The 22,537-nt window shown below is 39.9% G+C and overlaps 1 protein-coding gene and 1 long non-coding RNA gene across 3 annotated transcripts; one reads left to right on the top strand and one right to left on the bottom strand.

The window, feature by feature from the left end:
- Window positions 1–398: 398 nt before the first annotated feature.
- LOC134296676 (uncharacterized) lies at window positions 399–9,973 on the bottom strand. 2 transcript variants are annotated; one of them, XR_010003493.1, is made up of 2 exons: window positions 5,251–9,973; window positions 399–2,986 (listed from the first exon to the last, which is right to left on the bottom strand). It is a non-coding gene; the product is annotated as an uncharacterized LOC134296676 (long non-coding RNA). The 2 variants fall into 2 exon arrangements; XR_010003494.1 differs by having other exon boundaries at window positions 5,388–9,973.
- A 14-nt stretch (window positions 9,974–9,987) lies between these two features.
- srp19 (signal recognition particle 19) lies at window positions 9,988–16,463 on the top strand. Its single transcript, XM_003223023.4, has 5 exons — window positions 9,988–10,176; window positions 10,507–10,582; window positions 14,382–14,453; window positions 14,887–14,998; window positions 15,916–16,463. The coding sequence occupies exons 1-5, from the start codon at window positions 10,136–10,138 to the stop codon at window positions 16,047–16,049; spliced, it is 435 nt and encodes a 144-aa protein (XP_003223071.1). The 5' UTR covers window positions 9,988–10,135; the 3' UTR covers window positions 16,050–16,463.
- Window positions 16,464–22,537: the final 6,074 nt, after the last annotated feature.

Raw genomic sequence — 22,537 nt, 5'->3', positions numbered from 1 at the left:
CTTAAATGGCAGCTGAAGCACTTGCTCCATGTAGTTGCTAACAGATTCATTTAAATACTTGAAACGGTCTCTAGGACAGGCATGGGCAAACTTCAGCCTTCCAGGTGTTTTGGACTTCAACTCCCAGGAAGGCTGAAGTTTGCCCATGCCTGCTCTAGGGGATAAGGTGCACACATTTTTTGCGACCCCCAGTTTCAGTTAGGGGACCCCAAATGGTGGAACGTCCAATCAAAGTTGACCATAGGATCATGCTGGAGGCTTAGAAGGAGCACTTCTCTGGGCATTTTCTAGGTTCTCCAGCACAATTAGATGGCATTCAAGACTTTTTGTATATGAAATGAAACTACATTTAATGAGCTTGCCTAATAAACAGGTCTTGTCAAAGGTCAGACGCCAACTGAGAGCAAAATATAGTTTATTTAAGTAATAACTCAAAAACAGCTCAGTAAATTATCAGGGACTTAAAACACTTAATCTTCAGTGTTATTAAGCAGTCAAAATAGGAAAAACGCCAAAAACATGAACTGGCATATAATCCAGATTAATCAGAGATATAATCCGGATTTAACATAAAGTACTTGAACACAGCCCAAAAACTCAAAACAGGCTTAAAATGGCAAAACAAACAAAGGTAAACAGCTATGAAGCCCCCAAAACTTCCCCAAAACCCAGGAGTACAACAGCGATTCCAAACTGAAGCAAAAACCCAAACCGAGCTAAAAGTTCTTTGCTGTGAGTGGCAAAAACAAGCGAAACTGGAAGACGCTGAGGAGTTAGCAGCAAGCTGCTGCAGAGGCGAAAGCCAAGCCAGGAGTTAAAGGAGCGGAGCGTTGTAACGTAGTCGAGCTGGTCCGAAGTCGGGACAAGGAAACAGCGTCAGGGTCGGGAACGAAGCCAGCAGTCATCAACAGTAGACAACCACGGAGATGAGAACGATGCCAAGCTGAGTTTGGGAGCGAAGAGATAAGCCAAGTCGAAATTCAGTCCAAGGTCCAAAGGGTGAAGTCGTCACAAGAGGGTCCACGTCACAGGATGGCACAAAAAGCCAAGACAACGAAGGCGAACAGCAGCTAATGCAAAATAGAAATAACAGTGCAGTCCAGGAAAACCCACACAATTCCAGCCCTCCGTTTAAGAATAACCCGGATCAAACTTACATCTGTTGCAAAGTCCCAAGCCAGTCTTCAGAATCACGTACAGGAAACCCAATGGCGCCCAGAAACACCTTGCCACACGCAAAGAATAGTGGCCAAACATCCCCAATTTATTTAGGTTCCCTTGGACTAAACTTCCAACGCCCTAGGATCAGGTGTCCCAAGTTCCTCATCAGAATCTGAGTTCCAAACAGCCAACGCCCTAGGATCAGGCGTCCCAAACTCCTCATCAGAATCAAGATCATCCTGTCCACACCTGTGGAACTACCCTCATTTCTCCAGGCAGACCATGTGGGATCTGCTTCTGAAGATACCCAAGCCTCTCCAGCATCTACAGCATCCATGGACCCAGATTCCTCCCCAAGATCCTCCGGAGCCCGTGCCCAATCTATGCCAACTTCCTCCGTCATCACCGTTCCTCAGCATCCATTTCCACCTCAAGATCCTCTCCCAAGTCCCCACATGAATCCTCTTCGGAAGACTCCTCATCAATCTCCCTGATTCTCTTCCTGTGTAAATCTTCCAGCGAGCCCTCCTCGCGAGGGTTCTTCCTTCCTCTCCTGATCCCACCATTATCACTCACAGCCTCAGAAGACCCATTCACAACAGGTCTAGTGTATGTTGCAGTGTTATGATGCAAGCAAATTTCAATTTTAGAGGATGTTTCCTTTGTCTAAATCTGATTATATTCCCTCAACACTGCTTCAGTTAACATTTAATGAGCTGAGGAGGTCTGGGAAGTTGAGATTTGCCCTTGCTCTCCTTTTGACTCTGTAGATAATAACATGATTATTGCTGCACTTACCTGGAGCAATCATTGCCTCTGCAAACCTGCAGTCAATGGGTTTTTATTTGGATATCTGTGATGACTCATGGGCCATGTAGTCCCGTTCCCAGTACTATTGTGGCAGATGAAGAGGAAAACTTGGGTTTCCCACCGTTTCAGCCAGAATTGGAGCCCTTGCACCTGCAAGATGTTTGCCCACCAGAAGTCAGCCAAACAAGCCTTGAGCAGAAATCTCCCCCATTTTCTCGCCGGGATTATTATAATCGAGATAGAGGCACTCGGGAGGCGACTCGCAGGAGCGCCAGGATAGCTGCCAGACATTTAGCTGATTAAGTCTGTTTCCCTTGGGAAACTTTAAGGAGTCATGCATCTGGACACAGTATGGGTTTCGTTTCTTGTTCCCCAGGGAAAGTGTTCCTTGGCGGGAAAACAAGATCCTATATAGGTGTTTGCCCGCAAAGAAATCCTTGCGGAGTCAATTCGTCACCTTGTGGAGTGAGATCGTGTGTGGACTACGCTACTCCAGTCCCTTGCCTCCAGGACCAAGTTCCAAGCCTTGTTTCTCGGACCTTGTTCTAGCATCAAGCTTTCCTTGTTTCCACGGACCTCGCCACGGACCTTGTTCTTGTTTCTTGCCTCTTGCTGCCACGTATCAAGCCTTGTTTGCCAAGAATCTAGTTTGCTTCCAGCATTGTTGCCAAGCTCCATTGGACTAAAGGACCCTGTCATTTCCCCACACTTTGCTTGGCAAAGTGTGTGTTTCGGTTATTGGATTACAACTTTGGACTCTAATATCACATATTGGACATTATTTTCCTGGACTATATTTGACCTTTCCTGGAAGGTCTACTTCTGAACTATATTCTTCACTTGCTTTTATTGACTTTATATAATCCTTTAATAAAGATATTAGATAGATTCTGGTCTCTGCGTATGGTTATTGGTGCTCTGTAGCCTGGGTCCTGACAATATCAAAAGACTAAAATGTTACCAGGTGGGACAGGAATTGCTCTGCTGGGTCCAGGATACCTCAATAGAACTCCCCCTCAGAGGAAAAAAAAATAAAGTTATTGTTATCTACTGTCTAACATTTCCAGAAATTTAAAAATTGTATGGTTTAGCAGCCTTCAGAATTAGGCATTACTTATTTACTTGTCTGTAGGATAATAAGCACCTACCTAGTTGGCTATAGTATCAAAGTTCTGTATAACATTTGTCTTTAATTTGCAAGTGGGGGGGGGGGGGGTGCTTGGGATTTTTTATACCTTAACAGGGTAGTATTCTGTTTCATAGTCTCAGCTAAGACTTATTCAAGCCATTGTTTAATGGTGAGTTAACATGTAGGTAAATCTTACTGATTTAATAGGTCTACTCTAATCAGAATTAACAACAGGATTTGGCCCATTATGTGTCAGCTTTTAATACACAGAAAACTAAAGCTCATTTCCTCACTTAATTAATGCATGTTTTCTTAGCTGCGATAATATAAATTCAATTTGTTAAACACATTTGAGATGTCTATCAATTGCTAGATACGACATTAGAAGTCGTAATTTATTAACTATCAGGTGTTAGTGAGCTGTCCAGCTCTGCACATTATTGTTTCTGACACCCTTGGCAATGCTCATTATAATTGTTGCCTAGTTGAATACAACTCAATTTATTACTTTACAAAGTCTTTGGGGAAAAAAGCTCCTTTTAACAAAATCTGTTTGTGCTTCTCCTTGTTCTCTCTGTCCTCTTTCTAGCAAGAACATTTTTAGTGACAAAATTGGGAAGATGGTGATGAAAGTTTGGAAAAACTGACATGGGTGTTTATTGTCTGCAGTAAACAATGAAATTGAGTTTGAGCTGGGAACTAGAGTATACTCTAGCTGTGGGTGCCTGGCCAAAACAGGGAAGGAATACAGCAACTGCCTCCAGAATTATTTACTAAGCATGTGCGAACAACAGGAAAAAGAGAGAGAAAGGGGGACAGCAGATATTATCATTATCTTGCCCAATATATATTTTAAAAAAGATAAGTGGCCACCAAAAGGGAAATCATAATAAAAGTGGAGGCTGGGAAAGAATATATATATATGTGTGTGTGTGTGTGTGTGTGTGTGTATAGCTAGCCCTGTTGTTTCATTTTACGTGTGTAGTGTCACTTCTGATTAAAATATTTGTTGAGATATATTGTTCATCTTTTCGTGATGTAGGAACCTTTCTCTGTCCATTCAATATTTCTGGCTCTGCTATCAAATTTTCTGTAAAGGAAGTAAACTCAGGAATACATATTTGTTGTTAACTGAGTATAACTGTACAGTGTTATATCAAATACTAAATTTGCACTATAACAGTGAATAGATTTGCTTTTCCTTTTTTCTGTTACAGGAAGATGGTTCCTTTGTGGCTATTTCAACAGGCCTTTAAAGTTGGTTATTCTTTCAGATGGTATAAAATACTAGACCAGAAGAAGCTGCTAAAGAAGACATACGTACTTTTTTGTGGGTAATTAGTATCTTTTAAGAATGTATGCACAAAGTTCATGAGAAAGGGAAGGGAGTTTTCTTCCTGATACTGATTTTAAGGAAAAAATAAGTGGAATAAACACACTTGCCTTACTTAACCTCCTTTTTTGTATGTGTCGCATTGCATCATCCCCTTTGGATATGATGAAAATGTCGACCCAGTGTTTAGATGCTTTACAGCGAGGGGAATTCATGTCGAATTAATGAGAAAGGGAATCAGAAATAAAACTGCTAATGTCACACTACACTTATAAAAGTCTATGACACTGTCATACTTAGAATATTGTGCATAATTATGGACACTGCTACAAAAAGATAAATTAGAGCTTTAAAAGGGCCACCAGAATGTTCAAAATGGAATGTTAGAATCTTTGAGGCTTTTTAACACTGGAAAATTGCAAGTAAGAGGATGCCTATGTAATAATAGACCCACTGATCTGCCCTTTTATTGTCACTATTGTCATTTATAGTACTTCATTGACTATGTCAATTGTGTAACTATCTCCTCCCGATTTGACACATTCACCTTTCGGCCCAGACTCGTGTTTGATATACCTGTTTTAACATTTTATCTTGTAAGATTGTCCTTTTTGATTGTTTTACCGATATTGTTGATTTATTGTTGTAAATTTGTGTTTTTGTTTTGATTTTATACTGTGATGTTGGGCAAGGCCCCATGTGAGCCGCCCCGAGTCCCTTCGGGGAGATGGGGCGGGGTACAAGAATAAATTATTATTATTAAGAGGAGTCATAACAGTGTTGCATAAATTCATATACAGTGTTAAAATTATATTACCTAATTCAAAATGACAAGAGCTTAATTATTTTCCTTGGCAAACAGCTCCTTTTGTTTCTAGCTCTTTCTGGACTAAACAAGGGAGTATTTTTCTCCTTTAGAGTTTCCAGACCAAACCAGTAATTCACAGAGCTTACAATAAGGATTGCATTTTTCCACACTTGGAGTGTCCCAGGAGTGGCAGTATTCTTTTAAACAGGTTACAAAGCCCTAAAACAAGAGGTTTTTTTTAAATGTAAAAGCATAAGAAATCAAAACTATTTACATTCTACTAGTTGCTTGGATTTAGCATTTCTGGTCTTGATGCAGCCTTCAGACTTTCTCAACTCTGAATTAAACGAACAGCTAACATAAAAGCACTCAGAATATCACAGACAAAGCTGGGGGGGAGCATTCAGACAGTTACGAGCTAAAAGTTTAAGTAAAAACCACATCTGAATGAATCTTGCCAAGAAACCCATTATGGGATCACCTTAAGTCAGAAGTGACTTGAAGGCACACAACAATTTGTGGCATCTTTACTCTTTCAACTCTTAACTCTCTGAACCCACTACTAGATCAATTTCTGCAGTGTTTTGTTGCGGTATGGGGCCTAATTATCCTAAAGGTACCAGATCCTGTCTGAGCTTGGAAACTATGCATGTTCAGCCCTAGTTAGTACTTGGATAGGAGACCACCACTGAATCCCACGTATAGTCACCTATATTTTGGGAGGAAAGAATTGGAATTCCTTGCCTAAGAAAATCCTGTGAAATTCATGCAATTGCAATAAATCAACAGGTGACTTGAAGGTACATACATATATGTGATACATAATTTTGACTTGGTTCTTGATTGGGATCTGACACCACTAGAAACAACTGGGAACAGTGATATTAGTATGTTATAGCTTGACTCACTTTTTAAACTTCTCACTACATTTCTGCTCTAGAATGAGAGGAGGAGCATCCTTACTTTCTAAAACTTAGTCCTAAAAATGATTCCTAGAAGGACAAGTTTAAAGGGAGGCACCACAAATTGCATACAAGATGTCAAAGAATATTCCTAAGAATATGGGAGATGGTTTGTATTTATTCAGTATTTATCTGTTCTGAAGGATCTGGATGTAAAGTCACTGCAATTGGCTCTGGACCTGTATGACAAGCAAGCCTTGGTAGCTATCAGAAAAGATCAGGAATAACCAAAAATCAAAAAATATAGCAAGTTTTGAATTATTCTTATGACAATCACAGCAAATCAAAATTATTTGAAATGCCTCAGAAGGTTTAGGATGCCCAGGATGATTTGGTTAAAACCAATAGCAAAAATTATTTCAAGGACATGTGTGGATCCAAATGTGCCTTTTTGCACATGAGAGGTGTTGTATTGCATGCATGAAAGTGGAATGAAACCAAATCTATAAATGTTTTGCTTCGATTTGCAGAAGTGGAAACGTGGCAAAGACCTGCTGTTAGCACCAACCTAAATTTTTGTGCTGTGAGTAAGGGAACACCATATTTCGGATCTGTTCCTATTTATTTGGATACAATACAAGTAACCAACAGTCTTTAAAATCCTAAATATATGTGTCTCAAATCAAAACTGCGACGGTAAGAGTAGATGACGTTCACAATAAAACATAAGTTATGTTTGCATTGTACTACCATAAATTTTGTAATGATTAAATACAAAGCCAGCTAGTTTTATTTCAATGACTGTATACAAAACTGCCCAAGCATTAAAACTGGAGCCAGTGGTCTTATTCATAACCATGAAGCCATGATCTATGGGTTTGGTGAGCATTAGGGGTAGGGCCTTTTCAGTGTTGGCTTTGACATCTTAGGAACCACCCTCCAATAGGATATACATATAATAATAATAATAAAATAATAATAATAAAACTTTATACCCCGCCACCATCTCCCTGTGGGGACTCGGGGCGGCTTACATGGGACAGCGGCCCAAACAAAATAAGGACAAAATATAAGCAACATAATACAAATCACAATATAAAAAAGATAAAACAGTAGTAAAATATATCAATTAAAACAACAATACAATATAAAAAATTGCATTTAAAACACATAAATGGTAAGACCATAATAAATACAGGATGGATTATTAAAAACCCTCTGGGGCTGATTAATTAATGACTGTATCTCCGAAGGCCTGCCGAAACATCCAAGTCTTCAGTTGTTTCCTGAAGGAAGATAGAGAGGGAGCCAACCTAATCTCCCTGGGGAGGGAGTTCCAGAATCGGGGGGCCACGGCCAAGAAGGCCCTCTCTCTCGTCCCCACCAAACGCAGTGGCTCCTTATTATCTTTTAAATCGGCTTTGAAAACTTCAGACCAATTGCTGTTCAATTAGAACTGTTTTTGAGGGATCTCCTTTTCTGCTGGGGTTAGCTTGATGTGTAATTTATTCAGGTTGTTCTTTTGGATGGTCTTTTTAAATTCTGGTTGCTTGGTTTTTGTAAGTAGATTGTCCACCATGCACTATGGGGCAAGACAAGAAGTAGAATGACTGGTGAGCCTTCTTGTACAAAACACAGCAACAGTGACTAAAAAGAGCTGGCAGTGGGCTCTCCATAAATCCCATCAGCAAGGCAGAATAGGTTCTGGAAAAACCCTATGCCATGTGTGATATAGGCAATGTTACACAAGTTGTCAGCCCTGGCAGGAATGGTGACAACTGCATTGGCTATTGGGCACATTTTGGAACCTATCAGAAACTGCTTTGATATTTTACCCCTGCTCATTCTGGATGACCATATGGTCAGGATTTGCTCCCATGTAATGGGATTGTCCTTAAGGTCCTTTATGCCTTGATTCAGGAATAGTTCCAGCCTATGTCCAAACCTGCCTATCTCTGTGACACCTCAACTTGCATGTCCTGACTATCGTTATGGTACTGACATCTCAGAAAACGGGATGCCGGATCCATGTCTTTTGTGGGATGAACCTTAAATCTAATGTTAACATCTAAAGGGATAGATGCTAAGTGGGGCTTAATTTTGCCTTAAGTGTCTATAAATTAAACATGTGGGAATGTAATGGAGTACTGTATTCGCTTCTGGTTCTTAATGGTAGATCCACATAATTCAGATAGCATACATAAGCTAGTATAATCTTTTGTGACCTATTTCTGTCTTCGGATTCTGCATTTTTATGGCCTGCAGAATTCAATAAATAAATTACTTTTGACATCAGAAGGAGTGCAGAGACTGTAGGAGCACGAAATAATTTTTTGATGATATGGACTGAAGTGACATGCTTGATGAAACACTTTATGCATTTAAGAAATTCTGAGCCCCGGCACCAAAAGGAGCTACTTTAATATCTAATTATAGTAACTCCGCATGTTAACTCGACTGCAAATGAAATGTGACCTTTCTCCTAGATTGACTAAAAGAATATGCAATATAGCAGTTGAGTAACACTCTTATTCTTTACCCCAACAGTTTAGGCAATGGGTAGCTAATGAGCCATGTGCATTTTTCTCCCAACCTTCAAAACTTTCTTGGCAGTTTCATCATTCTAGATGTTTGCTGGTGGCAAGTTATACATTAGAATCAGGTCCCTGAAAACCCTTTGCATTAAAGCACATTACAAATACTTCCTCCCCCCCCCCCCTTGCATTGTCAAAAAAACCTCCCATATCAGCTTGGCGATGGACTGATACGCTTTCCAGTTTTTCAAAAGCGGATAAAATAAATACAGTAGAGTCTCACTTATCCAACATAAACGGGCCAGCAGAACGTTGGATAAGTGAATATGTTGGATAATAAGGAGGGATTAAGGAATAGCCTATTAAATATCAAATTAGGTTATGCTTTTACAAATTAAGCACCAAAACATCATGTTATACCACAAATTTGACAGAAAAAGTAGTTCAGTACACAGTAATTCTATGTAGAAATTACTGTATTTACGAAATTGGCACCAAAATATCACGATCTATTGAAAACATTGACTACAAAAAAGCGTTGGATAATCCAGAACGTTGGATAAGCGAGTGTTGGATAAGTGAGACTCTACTGCACATCAAATTGCTTTAAAATACACACACACTAAACAAAAGACATACTGTCATTGGGTTGCTGTGAGTTTTCCGGGCTGTATGGCGATGCTCCAGAAGCTTTTTCTCCTGACGTTTTGCCCATATCTATGTCAGGCATGCCCAGAGGTTGTGAGGTTTGTTAGAAACTAGGCAAGTGGGATTTATATATCTGTGGAACGTTCAGGGTGGGAGAATAAAACTCTTGTCTGTTTGAGGCAGGTGTGAATGTTGCAATTGGTCACCTTGATTAGCATTGAATAGCTTTGCAGCTTCAAAGCCTGGCTGTTGTTGCTTGGGGACACCCTTTTTTGGGAGCTTTTAACTGGCACTTCTGGAACATGGCCATACAGCCCGGAAAACTCACGGCACCCCAGTGGTTCCGGCCATGAAAGCCTTCGACAACACATCATTCTGTCATTGTCTCAACATCATGAACAAAGCAGAAAAGGTGACCAGGAAGTCGGTTCTCGAGATGAATAAACTGCTAAGCTTTCGTATCTCTATGGTCGACGAGTCTTTCCCCTCTTCCACTCATCTTGTCATATTAGTTAGCGAGCTCTGCAAACTCTCGCGAGATTAGGAGGTCGATGTGAGGCGTCATTTTTCCTGTCTCTCTATGAGCGTTCAACATTGAGTGATAGTGGCGTGGCCCATTGAGGAAAGGCTACGTCAGCGGCGGGAGGGCGGGACATCCTGCGGCGCCTACAACTTCCTGTCCTGCCCTGGCTGCCTCCTGAGGTGGCTGTTTTGCTGCCGAGCGGCGCCCAGAAGCGGAGCAGGGAAGGCGGCGGCGCCTTTCTGTGCTTGGCGGGCCTAGAGGAGGAGCAGCAGGAGGAAGCCAAGGTCATGGCTTGGGCGGCGTCCTCGCTGCCCACCGATAAATCCCGGTAAGACTTCTGAGGGGAGAGGGAAAAAAGGTGCCTGTGTCTTTAAGGGCGTCTGGCAGAGGGATGCTCAGCAGGTGCATCGACCACAGACAGGCAGGGCAAGCTGCGGCTGAGGGAGAAAAGGAAGGGGCCTGAGGCTGTCAGGAATGGTGGGAGTTGAAGTCCAAAACCCCTGGAGGGCGGACCCAAGTTTGCCCCTCCCTGCCTGGACGATGCCATGACTCAAAGGAAACATGATTGCGAATCTCATCCTATATCTTGGGGTAGTGGCACTAAATGTCTTTTTATACATACCATAGATTAAATGAATCTTGTTCTCTCTTGGCCTAGGTTCATCTGCATATACCCAGCCTACATAAATAACAAGAAGACAATAGCAGAAGGAAGAAGAATACCTCTTGACAAAGTAAGTAAGCAGGCCTTGTCAGCATTTTACAGAGAGGAGATGCTTGGCAGAATCCCAGTTGCATTCTGGGATCAAATACTTGGCAATTTAATATATTTTGCAGCATTTGAACGTTCCTGTTCAACTTCAGATGTGAATTGTGCTTAGGAGTGGTTTTTGGGAGGATACATAGCCAAGTAAAAGCACATGTTCTTAAACATTGCATTCACCATTCTAAAACAAAATGACATATTTTACCATACTTCGGATTTAAAAAAAATAAGCAGCCAAAATCTTGACTACGTACTTCAGTAATAGAACCCTTGGTGGCGCAGCAGATTAAACCGCTGAGCTGCTGAACTTGATGACCGAAAGGTCGTCAGTTTGAATCCAGGGGAGCGGGGTGAGCTCCTGCTGTTAGCCCCAGCTTCTGCCATCCTAGCAGTTTGAAAACATGCAAATATGAGTAGATCAATAGGTACTGCTTTGGCAGAAATGTAACAGTGCTCCATGCAGTCATGCCAGCCACATTACCTTGGAGGTGTCTACGGACAATGCCGGCCCTTTAGCTTAGAAATGGAGATGAGCACCAATCCCCAAAGTTGAACATGACTAGACTTAATGTCAGGGGAAAATCTTTACCTTTATTTACTTCAGTAATAATAATAATAATAAACTTTATATCGTACTCCCTCTCCCCAAGGGGACTCAGGGCAGTCACAACATGAAAAACAGTATACATCAGTTATGGACAAACTTCAGCCCTGCAGGTGTTTTGGACTTCAACTCCTACAATTCCTAACAGGGCTGTTTGGAATTGTGGGAGTTGAAGTCCAGAATACCTGGAGGGCCGATGTTTGCCTATGCCTGGTATACATGGTATCAATCATATTCAAAATCAAGGATCAAATCAAACAAACAAAGCAAAAAGGACAGGTCATAGAAGTTAAAATTAGAATCCAACAAACATACATATCAAATAGATTACTGCAGTGCACTGTACATGAGGTTGTCTTTGAAGACTGTTCAAAAGCTTCAAGTAGTCCAACGGGCAGCAGCTAGGTTCTTTACTGGAGCGGTGTACAGGGAAAATACAACCCCCTGCTGCGTCAGCTCCACTAACTTCCAGTCTGCTACCAAGCACAATTCAAAGTGCTGGCTTTAGGCTATATATCCCTAAATGGTTCTAGTACAGCTTAGCTGTCCAAACGTATCTTCCTTTATGAACTAGTTTGAGCATTAAGATCGGCTAGGGAGGTCCTGGTCTTGGTCCTGCCACCCTTACAGGTGCAATTGGTGCGAACGAGAGACAGGGCCTTCTCGGTGGTGGCTCCTTGACTGTGGAACTCCCTTTCCAGCAAGATTAGATTGGCCCCCTCCCTCCTGGTGTTCAGGGAAAAAAACTCAAAACCTGGCTATGCGAGCACGTGTTCGGAGAGTGATAGCATCACTGAAGCAGCTAAATTATAATCATAGGTTTGGCACAATGTTTAAATGATTCATGTTTATGGTATAATACCTTTTATATCTTTTAAAAGGTTTTAATTTATATTTATGTGTTACTGATTTAGTTACGATATCTGTTGCTTTTATATGTATGTTGAATTTTTGCCATTTAATATGTTGTACACCGCACTGAGTCCCCCCAGCAGTGAGAAGAGCGGTACAGAAATGCAATAAATCAATAAAATAAATAATATTAATACAACTCATAAACATCAATCACATCAATGTAAGACTTAAACAATTAAAACATGTAATGTAATTAAAAACAACACAGATTCTACTCTTGCTGATAAAAGCAATAAAACCCAGTTTAGAGTTAGCCCCCATACAGCTCCATCTCTTCATTTACACAAGCTGTTTTCAAATGCCTGCTCCCAGTGCCATGTTTTTAGCTGCTTCTTAAAGGCCGTTAAAGTGATAACAGTACAAGACAGAGGTCCTCCAGGTCAGTCGTATGTCTGATCGGGGTATTGGGTGGCAACCTGTGCTTGACGGGGTCACACTCCCCCTGAAGTCGCAGGTCCGTAGCTTGGGGGTCCTCCTGGACTCATCACTGACACTTGATGCTTAGGTGTCGGCGGTGGCCAGAGGGCCTTTGCACAACTAAAACTTGTGCGCCAGCTGCGACCGTACCTCGTGAAGTCTGACTTGGCCATGGTGGTTCACGCCTTAGTTACCTCTAGATTGGATTATTGCAATGCGCTCTATGTGGGGTTGCCTTTGAAGACGGCCCGGAAACTTCAATTAGTTCAACGCTCGGCAGCCTTGGTTCTAACGGGAGCCTGATACAGGGAGCGGTCAACCCTCCTGTTTAAGGAGCTCCACTGGCTACCGCTCATTTTCCGGACCTAATTCAAAGTGCTGGTGATCACCTATAAAGCTCGGAACGGGATCGTCTCTCCCCCTACGAACCTGTACGGTCTCTTCGGTCATCGGGGGAGGCCCTCCTCTCGCTTCCGCCTGTGTCACAAGCGCGATTGGTGGGGACGAGGGAGAGGGCCTTCTCTGTAGTGGCCCCCCGGTTATGGAATTCGCTGCCTGGGGAGATCAGGCAAGTCCCCACCTTGATGGCATTTTGGAAGAGTCTGAAAACTTGGCTTTTCACCCAGACCTTTGGTTAAGATCACCTTTTTCCATCACAATTATTATGCTCCTCGACCTTTTGCACTGGTCGCTCTTCCCCTGATTCCTGATTGCTTGATATTATTCAGGACTCCTCTCTGCCTAATGTGACCTTAAATGAGTCTAATGCACTTTATCTATTTACGAATTGGTTACTCATAATGTGCACCTTGCTTATCCACTATTGAAACCTCATTGTTTTTAATTTGATGTTTTAATTCTGTGTTGTGTTTTTTTACCTGTTGTGTATATTTATTATTGGTTTTTGTCCTTTGATGTTTTATATTTTATCATTGCTTGTATTTTGATTTTGCTGTAAGCCGCCCCGAGTCCCCTTCGGGGGAGATGGATATAAATAAACTTCTTCTTCTTCTTCTTCTTCTTCTTATTATTATTATTATTATTATTATTATTATTATTATTATTATAACAGTACTCAGCAGAATTAGGACTTTCTTCCCTTGCTTCTCCTGTTGAAATTGTTCGTGATGCTAAGAACCTGTTCACTAGAGCAGGTTTTTTAGGATTCATAGAGGCCACAGGAGGCAGAGGGAGCATTACTTCTGTAAGGACTCATGGTGTAACCCCGAATCCTGGCTGAAACTATTTGTGAAAGTATTTGGCTTTTTTCCTTGGGTATTAGGAATAGTATGGTCCTTAGGAAGCTGAACTGCAACTTCCAGCATTCTTGGTCAGCAGAGGTAGTTGCTGGGAATGCTAGGAGTTGCTATCACTATTTTTGAGTTGAGCATGATCCTCATCATTGTTATAACAAGTCTCTGCCTTTCCCCCTATTACTGTAAATAAAAACCATCAAGTGTGAAAGTTATTAAGCTGCTAATTGACCATGTGTGTATCTGGTTTAATGCCTTCAATTTGCCTACTGTCTTTATGGTCACTGCATGAATTTCCTAGGGTGTATTTAGGCAACTCCCTACTTCTAAATCTTTCACTTTTAAATTTCAGAATATCTTTCCTTTTACAGTGGTTGCTCATCAATATGTTTTAGGAATGTTATGCATTTCTCCTTCATATGACCAAGACATAATATTCTCTTTTCTACTGTGTATATGAGGTTTTTTTCAACATTATTGGACCCTCCAAATCTCATAGTTGCTTTCTGTTAATCTGCGCATAAAAGTTTTAAAGTTAAATAAAAAAGTAGTTAACCAAAAATGTTTGATTCTTATAGGCAATAGAAAATCCAACATCTACAGAAATTCAAGATGTATGTGTGGCAGTTGGACTTAATGTGCTTCTAGAGGTAATCTGAGAACAGCTTTACATTCCCATTGGACATGATTGAAAAGGGGGGAAAGTGTTGAGCCTGTTTTGTAATTTAGCATTAAGTACAGTCATAAATTTAAAATATTTGATCTTGGATACAATAACTGTTAAATAATTACCTGTGCACTTGAAATTTTGCATCTTGGCTGTGAATTCTGAATAACCTTTGGCAATCTGTAGTGTGAGGATAGTGGAATGCTTTACAGAACTGTTGTACATATTATCAAGATAATGCATGAGAAGCATATTGGAAAACACAGCCGATTCCTAAGTATCCTTACAAAGAATTTAGTTCTAATGCATGTAGCAGATTTTACACTAAAGTATATAAGTTTATAATTTGAACTCTACTTTCTTGTAAGTAAAATTTTAAACTTTTTTCCTCCCCCCCCCCCCTCAAAAAATGCCAGAAAAACAAAATGTATCCCAGGGAGTGGAACCGTGATGCACAGTATAGGGGTCGGGTGCGGATTCAGCTCAAGCAGGAAGATGGCAATCCATGTCAACCTCAGTTTCCAACACGTGAGTGGGCATATCACATGTTAAAATTAAACTGAATTGATCACAATATAGGTGTCTTTGTAATGTATTCTTTCTAGAGTGATTATGCAGGGTGTTCCAAAAAGATGGATCGAATTTGAAATGGCCATATCTCTGCAACCACTAACCATGAATGAAATTCTTACCATTTCAAAGGATTACTGCTAGATGCCTCTCCCAGCACACAAACAGACTAACCTCAGTCATTCTCAAGATGGCAACTCTAATGAGATATTCTCCATTTGCAGAGTTATTTTTAGATATGTTTTTGGCTCAAACATGTTTAGCAAAACATGATAATTCATTAAACCATTTGTTACTTTTTGTGCAATTCTAACATGTTGTCATTGTGAAATATATTGCTATGAATCTGGATCCATCATTTTGAAACACCTTGTATTTCTGTTAATATACTCAGAGTAGTTAAAAAGCAAAATACAGTGACTTCTTGGCGTCTGCTGGGGTTTGGTTCCAGGCCGTGTGGATACCAAAATCCACAAATTCTCTAAGTCCCATATATGCAATGATATAATAAAAATACTGTCCCTTATATAAAATGACATGATCAAGGTTTGCTTTTTGGAATATTTATATATATATATATATATATATATATATATATATATATATATATATCTCTCTCAAAACATGGATGATTGAATCCATTGAGACATAGGGCCAACTGTAATGCAAACTAATTCCGACAAAAAGCATCATTACACAAAATTGTAATTTGCTTGCAAATAATAACAGTTTCACTGAAAAGCTGATTGCTAGTTTTTAGCTTTTCCCTTTGTAGTGGTTTTTTGGATGTGTAAGAACAGCAATGGAGCTAGGAAATGGAGGCTGTTTGTGATTGCTCTTTTCTTCATTTTCCCCTAAAACATTGTTTTTTAAAGGTAAGGCAGTGATGCTGTATGCAGCAGAAACAATCCCCAAACTAAAAACAAGGACACAGAAAATGGGGGGAAGTGACCAAAGTCTACAGCAAGGAGAAGGAGGCAAAAAAGGTAAAGGAAAGAAGAAGAAATGAAAAAGGCTGTCAGAAATACCATATATAAAGATTAACATGGATACGGAGCAATAAAGACTTATAATGTAAAAGATGGAACAACAAACAAGCTTTTGCAGCTGTTGTGTGATAATTTCTAGACTGGAATGTATTTAAACTTGCATCTAATTAATTACAGTTGATCTGTTTGTGAACATATCTAGAAATGTCTTTTAGTACTTGCAACAAATGGGAAAATCTTGTTTGTAATGTGGAGAAATGAATTTGAAATGAATGCAGCTTGTATTTTTATAAAGCTGGTTGCTTCTTTGTGGCCCAGATTAATGTGGATAACAGTGGGATGGGTTAATTTAGGGTTTGATGAGGCTGTTAAAACATTTTTCCTTGTATTACAACACAGCAAAATAATGTTTGAATTAAACTGTTTTGAAAGAACACCTTTTAGTTTGCCTTATCTAAAATAGCTGTTATGTTTTACTACTGAATCCTTCTTCAATGGAGCCAGATAAACTGAAGATGCCTTATGGCTGGGTAATGCTACAGCATCTGTGCATACAGGAGCCCCCGTGGCATAATGGGTTAAACCCTTGTGCCAGCAAGACTGCTGACTTAAAGGTTGGGTTGCTGACCTGAAGGTTGCTGGTTCGAATCCAACCCGGGGAGAGTGCAAATGAGCTCCCTCTATCAGCTCTATGTGGGGACATGAGAGAAGGGATTCTCAAAATGTATTGATGTTTATTCTTTTATGAATTTACATCTTTCTTAAGGAAAACTTTATTTTTTATTATAATTATAGGAGTTTGAACTGTTTTTGTTAAGAAGAAATAGAGCATACAAACTTGCATATCCTGTGGCTACTTGAATCTATATTTGCTAAATCACAAAAATAAAATTATGACCCATTAGAAAATAGTGTTTAGTCATTCAGCTGAATGTCTAAATTCTAATTGAGATGGAAGCAATGGTGCTGTGTTGAAAAGCACATAATGAGCTTTGTCATCTAAATCGGAGCTTAAAAACTGATTTGTGTATCCATTACAGCTTCTATTCACAGCTTCCAGAGTTTCCTATTCAGTATAGTCATCAATCACCACAGAACTAAGACCCATTGTAGTCCAAACATTCATATGGGAACCAGTTACACTTTTACCCTCTATTTCTGTGCAGGTAATGCTGCTGTTTTAACCACCACTTTAGTCAGGCTGTGATTCAACATTTGAAAACTAATTCTTTAGCCTTAACCATCAAACACACTCAAGTTCTTTTGGAAACTGAAAGTTTTGCTAATTTTCTCTAGGTGGCACTGGTGTCAAGGGCAACTTACAGAATGGAAAGCAGAATTCACCTCCAGTTCTGTAGCCTTGTTCCTTTAAAAAACTTATTGATGACCAGTGTAACCTTTGGTCTTTTGTCCTGCATGGATCTGGAAGTAGTTTCTATTGCTTTTATACTGTCATCTTTCAAAAATATTTAGTGTCACTAAGGTCTTCTTCACTTATTCTGCATATACAGTAGAGCCTCACTTATCCAAGCTAAATGGGCCGGCAGAAGCTTGGATAAGCGAATATCTTGGATAATAAGGAGGGATTAAGGAGAAGCCTATTAAACATCAAATTACAAATTAGGCACCAAAACATCATGTTATACAACAAAATTGACAGAAAAAGTAGTTCAATACGCAGTAATGTTATGTTGTAATTACTGTATTTACGAATTTAGCACCAAAATATCACGATATATGGAAAACATTGACTGCAAAAATGGCTTGGATAATCCAGAGGCTTGGATAAGCGAGGCTTGGATAAGTGAGACTCTACTGTAAATGTAATGTTACATGCATATATTGAATACTGTCACTATATGTTTTCAACTCCGAGCTCTGACTCATACTGTGATGAAACCAACAGATACACTACTTTCTTTATATGGCAGGTCTCAAGATTATGATTTACCTTATATAACCATGTACAACTCTAGAAAGTTAGTCACAAAAATCAATTCAAAAAGCCTGGGTCAACTTATCCATGGATCAGTGTGAGTGCTGCACCTTAACTCTTTTTTTAAGTACTTCCAATATAATGGTTCCCTGGTGGCACAGTGTGTTAAAGCACTGAGCTGCTGAACTTGCAGACTGAAAGGTGCCAGGTTCAAATCCCGGGAACGGAATGAGCGTCTGCTGTTAGCCCCAGCTCCTGCCAACCTAGCAGTTCGAAAACATGCAAATGTGAGTAGATCAATAGGTACCGCTCCGGCGGGAAGGTAACGGCACTTCATGCAGTCATGCTGGCCACATGACCTGGAGGTGTCTATGGACAACACCGACTCTTCGGTTTAGAAATGGAGATGAGCACCAACCCCCAGAGTCGATCTCGACTGGACTTAACGTCAGGAGTAACCTTTACCTTAATATAATGTCAATACTTCCAGTGTTGAGCTATGATTTGCAGCTTCTCTGGATACAAGAGTCTTGCCATTTTTGAAATCATTAAATCAGAATTTGTTTTGATACACAGGACCGAGGCTGCTTTATCACACTAAGCTAAAGCATACTAAGCTAGTGCTACTTTATTCACTCCTGTTATAGGGAATAGAGACTAAACCAGGTTGCTGCCCCATTTCTTTGTGTAAGGAGATCATGTACATTTTGGGAAACACTACAAGTTTACAAGCAAAGGATACATATTATGAACTATTTCTCATACCGTAAGAAGGGTGTGGCGTAAACTGAACAAATGAAATAATTCAAAGGGACAATAACAATGTAATTTCACAGGTCTTAGTATGTTTCAACATCTGTTTATTTGGTATCTGTACTTGCTCTGATGTCAGCTTTGGATGCCTGTGGGAGTATAGAATTCCAGTGGGTCATTATATTCAGGAACTGCTTTCTAGTTAGTACAGTGGTTCTCAACCTGTGGGTCCCCAGATGTTTTGGCCTTCAACTCCCAGAAATCCTAACAGCTGGTAAACTGGCTGGGATTTCTGGGAATTTTTGGCCAAAAAGCCCAGGGACCCACAGGTTGAGAACCACTGAATTAGTAGGTACCCAAAGTTTAATGGCAGGTGACAGTAAGACAATTAATATACTTTTTAATGCAGACTCTTCTTAAAGATTCTGTGCTTTTGAGTGCTTCAGTTGGTTTTTTTATCCAGCATATCTTTCTGAGCCCCATTGAATGCACCACTGAAAACCCATTTTCTGATGCATTATTAGAAAACTTGCCAATATCTGTTCTCCTTTTATAGCTTTATAAAAATGCTCTTTGATTCTATTTTACATTGTTCTTCATCTAGAATCCAAGAAAAGTCCCAAAATAGAGCTTCTGGGAGCCTCATGTGGGCCCCAGGAACTATTTTAATTGAGTTACAGAGGTTTCCCACCTGTTTTAAAGACTTGTTGCCAGAAAAAAAAACTGTTGAAAGTAGTATGCAAAAATAGTAAATACATTATACAAACATTAAGCATTAATATTGCCCTTTCAGTGAAAACAATTTATGACTCCTTGAAATGGCCACAACAAAAGTCCAGAATATGTCAAATAAGTTGAAAGGTTTGTCTAAAAGGAATGTTTTGCAATTATGGCTTAAAAGTCTGTGGTCATATGATTTGGTTTGGCATGATATGCATATCACACAAGGGCATAATCACATTGCATTCATCATGTGAAACTAAAATGCCTGACTGGTGACTTTTCTGCATTGAAAAATGACACGAGCTGTAAATATTTTTTATAAATGGATTTCCCAAGATTTCAAAATTATTTCAAAGGCTTCTCCAGGTTAAAGGGGTTGAGAAAGGCTGGTGTAAATCATGACTACAACTTCTCATCTGTATAACTCATAAGGCCCTTCCCTATAAGATGAAGCACACCTCATTTTTTGACCCATCCTGATGCTGCAACCCTGATCCAGAAAAATATATGACTCACTGGCTGTTAGCAAAATCTCACAGGTCCTTGAATTCACTTTATACTTCTCAGCATTTGAATGCCTTGCCTCTTTCCTCCTTTAATTTATCGAACTATTTTTTGGAATTGAGGGATTATCTTCCTAGCTGTTTTTTGTGGGTATATTTGCTGTAGTAAACCCATCACTTTCATCAGCAAGTACTGTCTCTCTTATAATTCAGATGCAACATCTAGCTATTAATCTTTTGCGAGAGGTATATTTCCAACAGAACTCAGGACTGGAATGTTCTAATTCTTTGACTTATTCCATCAAGTCAAATTTTCTTATATCCAGAGTGAACATCTGTGAAGAAATGTGAGCATATTTGTGTAATATTCTCATTTTTTATTTGTACGTCTTGTAAATACATTACATGAGCCATCTGAAAAAGGCAGCAGTGTTTTACAGACACTTGTTTGTACATGAATTTTCTTACCTTGCAATAATAGTGGGACCTTGTGCTATCAAGTGTTTCTGAACTCTGCTCAACACACCATATTATGGCATCATTTAATTATTTCTGCTTAACATTTCCTCAGCATTAAAAGAAACAATCAAAACATCACAGCATGTAAACCTTGTTCTGCAGCAAAAATGTTAAATGTGGGTTTTTTAGTCTTAAAGATTGCTTGTAAATGCTGTAGTTCCCAACAGATGTGTATCCCTACCATCTGTTCTGTATAATCTCATTCTACAGCCATCTCCATGGCAGCTTGCGGCTGGCACATGGTTTCAGACCAGAAACATCTGCTGTAAGAGCTAAAATGTGCCTCTGTAAGAATAAATACATATAGCTGCACTAAAGAATTCTTTTCTGGTGTATAGCAGCACCTTTCTGTTAGGCATCTTCCTCTGAAGAGAAGCAATAAGACTTAAATGGATAGTTGTACCTCCATGACTCTGAGGAGGGTAAGGTTTGGTTATAATTCTAAAGCTAGGGGAAGAAGTCAGATGCCCTTTAGATCTCCAAGATGTATGATGGAGATCCATGTTGATAGCTCTGTTTTTTACTCTGGGCTGCTGAACTAAATTTATACTGCCTAGACACTCCCTCACCATTAAATGGCTCCTGTGAAGTACAGCACTGATGTGAAGCTGCTTGGCACAACAGTATTTCACTCATAGGGCTCCTCCAGCTGGGGCAAGGTGTAGGTTCAAAGATACAGGGACACATGTTATCTCTCCTGTTTACATGCAGTGTATGATCGTACATAAATCCTCATTTTGTATACTTGCTAGAGCACAAAATGTTTGTGCCAAACAAGATGTATGGAACATTTTCCCCAACCGCAGAATTGTGTAGTTGGAAAAGCCCTGTATAATTCATTGCAAATTACAAAGTTAGGCACTAGATCAGGTAGCTTTGTAAAAGTCTTAGCTCTGTGCATACCTAGCCTTGGCAGCCCCTTATAGGCCAGAGCAGTAGCTCTCATCACTAGATTTTGAACCTAAACAGCAGAAGCTGCCTAGCACCATCATGTTTTGAAGTTTCCAACAATATTGAGTTGGCAAGTAGCAGGGATTGAGTCCTGGTCTAGATGGCTCTTTGGATTGAGCCTCCACAGTAGTTCTTATTAGAACAATTCGGAGGAATGGTATCTTCCCTGCAGCTAATATAAGTTACTATGTTTAATGGAAGAGCAGATTTCCGCAGTTCAGGGTCATGTGGTGAGCAACAAACACTATGGCAGATATCCATAGATATGGAGTGTGTTCAGAGAATATGGGTAGACTTTAAAATGACTAAGAGATGCATACGCAGAACAGTAGAGATCTTTTTAAAATAACTTGCCCTTGGTAGTATTTTAAAAAGCACTCACAAATTAAAGATTCTCCTTCCCTTTCACAAGGTGACTATCCTAAGTGCTTCTCTTTGTATTATACACCATCATTCCTTATTTATGTAGCCACCTTTTCACCAAAAATGAAATAAGTTTTAAGGTCTGGAATAAGTCACAAAGGAGCCTTGCCTAAATACCACAAAACCCTGTCTGATCTTGGAAGCTAAGCAGGATCAACCCTGGGAAGTACTTGGGTGGAAGACTGCCAAGGAATACCAGGTGTTGTAGGCTATATTTCAGAGGAAACTGGCAAAACCTCTTGAGTACTCCTTGCCTATGAAAACACTGACATTAATGAGGTTATTGTAAGTCGAGAGACAACCTGATGGCACATATACACAGAAGGAGTGGATAACTATCCTATGATCAACTTTCCCAGAGCACTATCCTATGCTTTGTACTATCATTTGTCAATTTCCATTAAATATGCAGCAGTATTTCTAGAAGCCCCCTCAAGTACTGCAAATAAGAGAAGCAGAATGGGGCTTAGGTGAAATAGGTGGGGAGCATACACCCCGTTTCTCACCGCCTCTGGCGACCTATGAATGAGAGACCTGAGCCTCAGGACTGTGGATTCCTGGGTTGAGCCCACCTACTTGTAGTGCAGCCTTCCTCTTTTCCTACTGCCTTCTACTTTATCAAGCATAATCATTTTTTCCAATAAGCTACATCCTTTTATGACATCTCCAAAGTATGACATGTACAAGACCAAACTAAAAG

This window comes from Anolis carolinensis, chromosome 2, assembly GCF_035594765.1.
Source record: "Anolis carolinensis isolate JA03-04 chromosome 2, rAnoCar3.1.pri, whole genome shotgun sequence".
In the NCBI taxonomy this organism is placed as follows: domain Eukaryota; kingdom Metazoa; phylum Chordata; class Lepidosauria; order Squamata; family Dactyloidae; genus Anolis; species Anolis carolinensis.
Note: the sequence above shows the minus strand (reverse complement) of the source record. Positions and strands in the feature narration are given on the sequence as shown.

What these genes read in the sequence shown, in the direction of transcription:
- srp19 (XM_003223023.4), top strand. Translation starts at nt 10,136, where the DNA reads ATGGCTTGGGCGGCGTCCTCGCTGCCCACCGATAAATCCCG. An exon ending in GAAGAATACCTCTTGACAAA is followed by an intron (nt 10,583 to 14,381) that starts GTAAGTAAGCAG and finishes TGATTCTTATAG; the next exon opens with GCAATAGAAAATCCAACATC. An exon ending in GACTTAATGTGCTTCTAGAG is followed by an intron (nt 14,454 to 14,886) that starts GTAATCTGAGAA and finishes AAAAAATGCCAG; the next exon opens with AAAAACAAAATGTATCCCAG.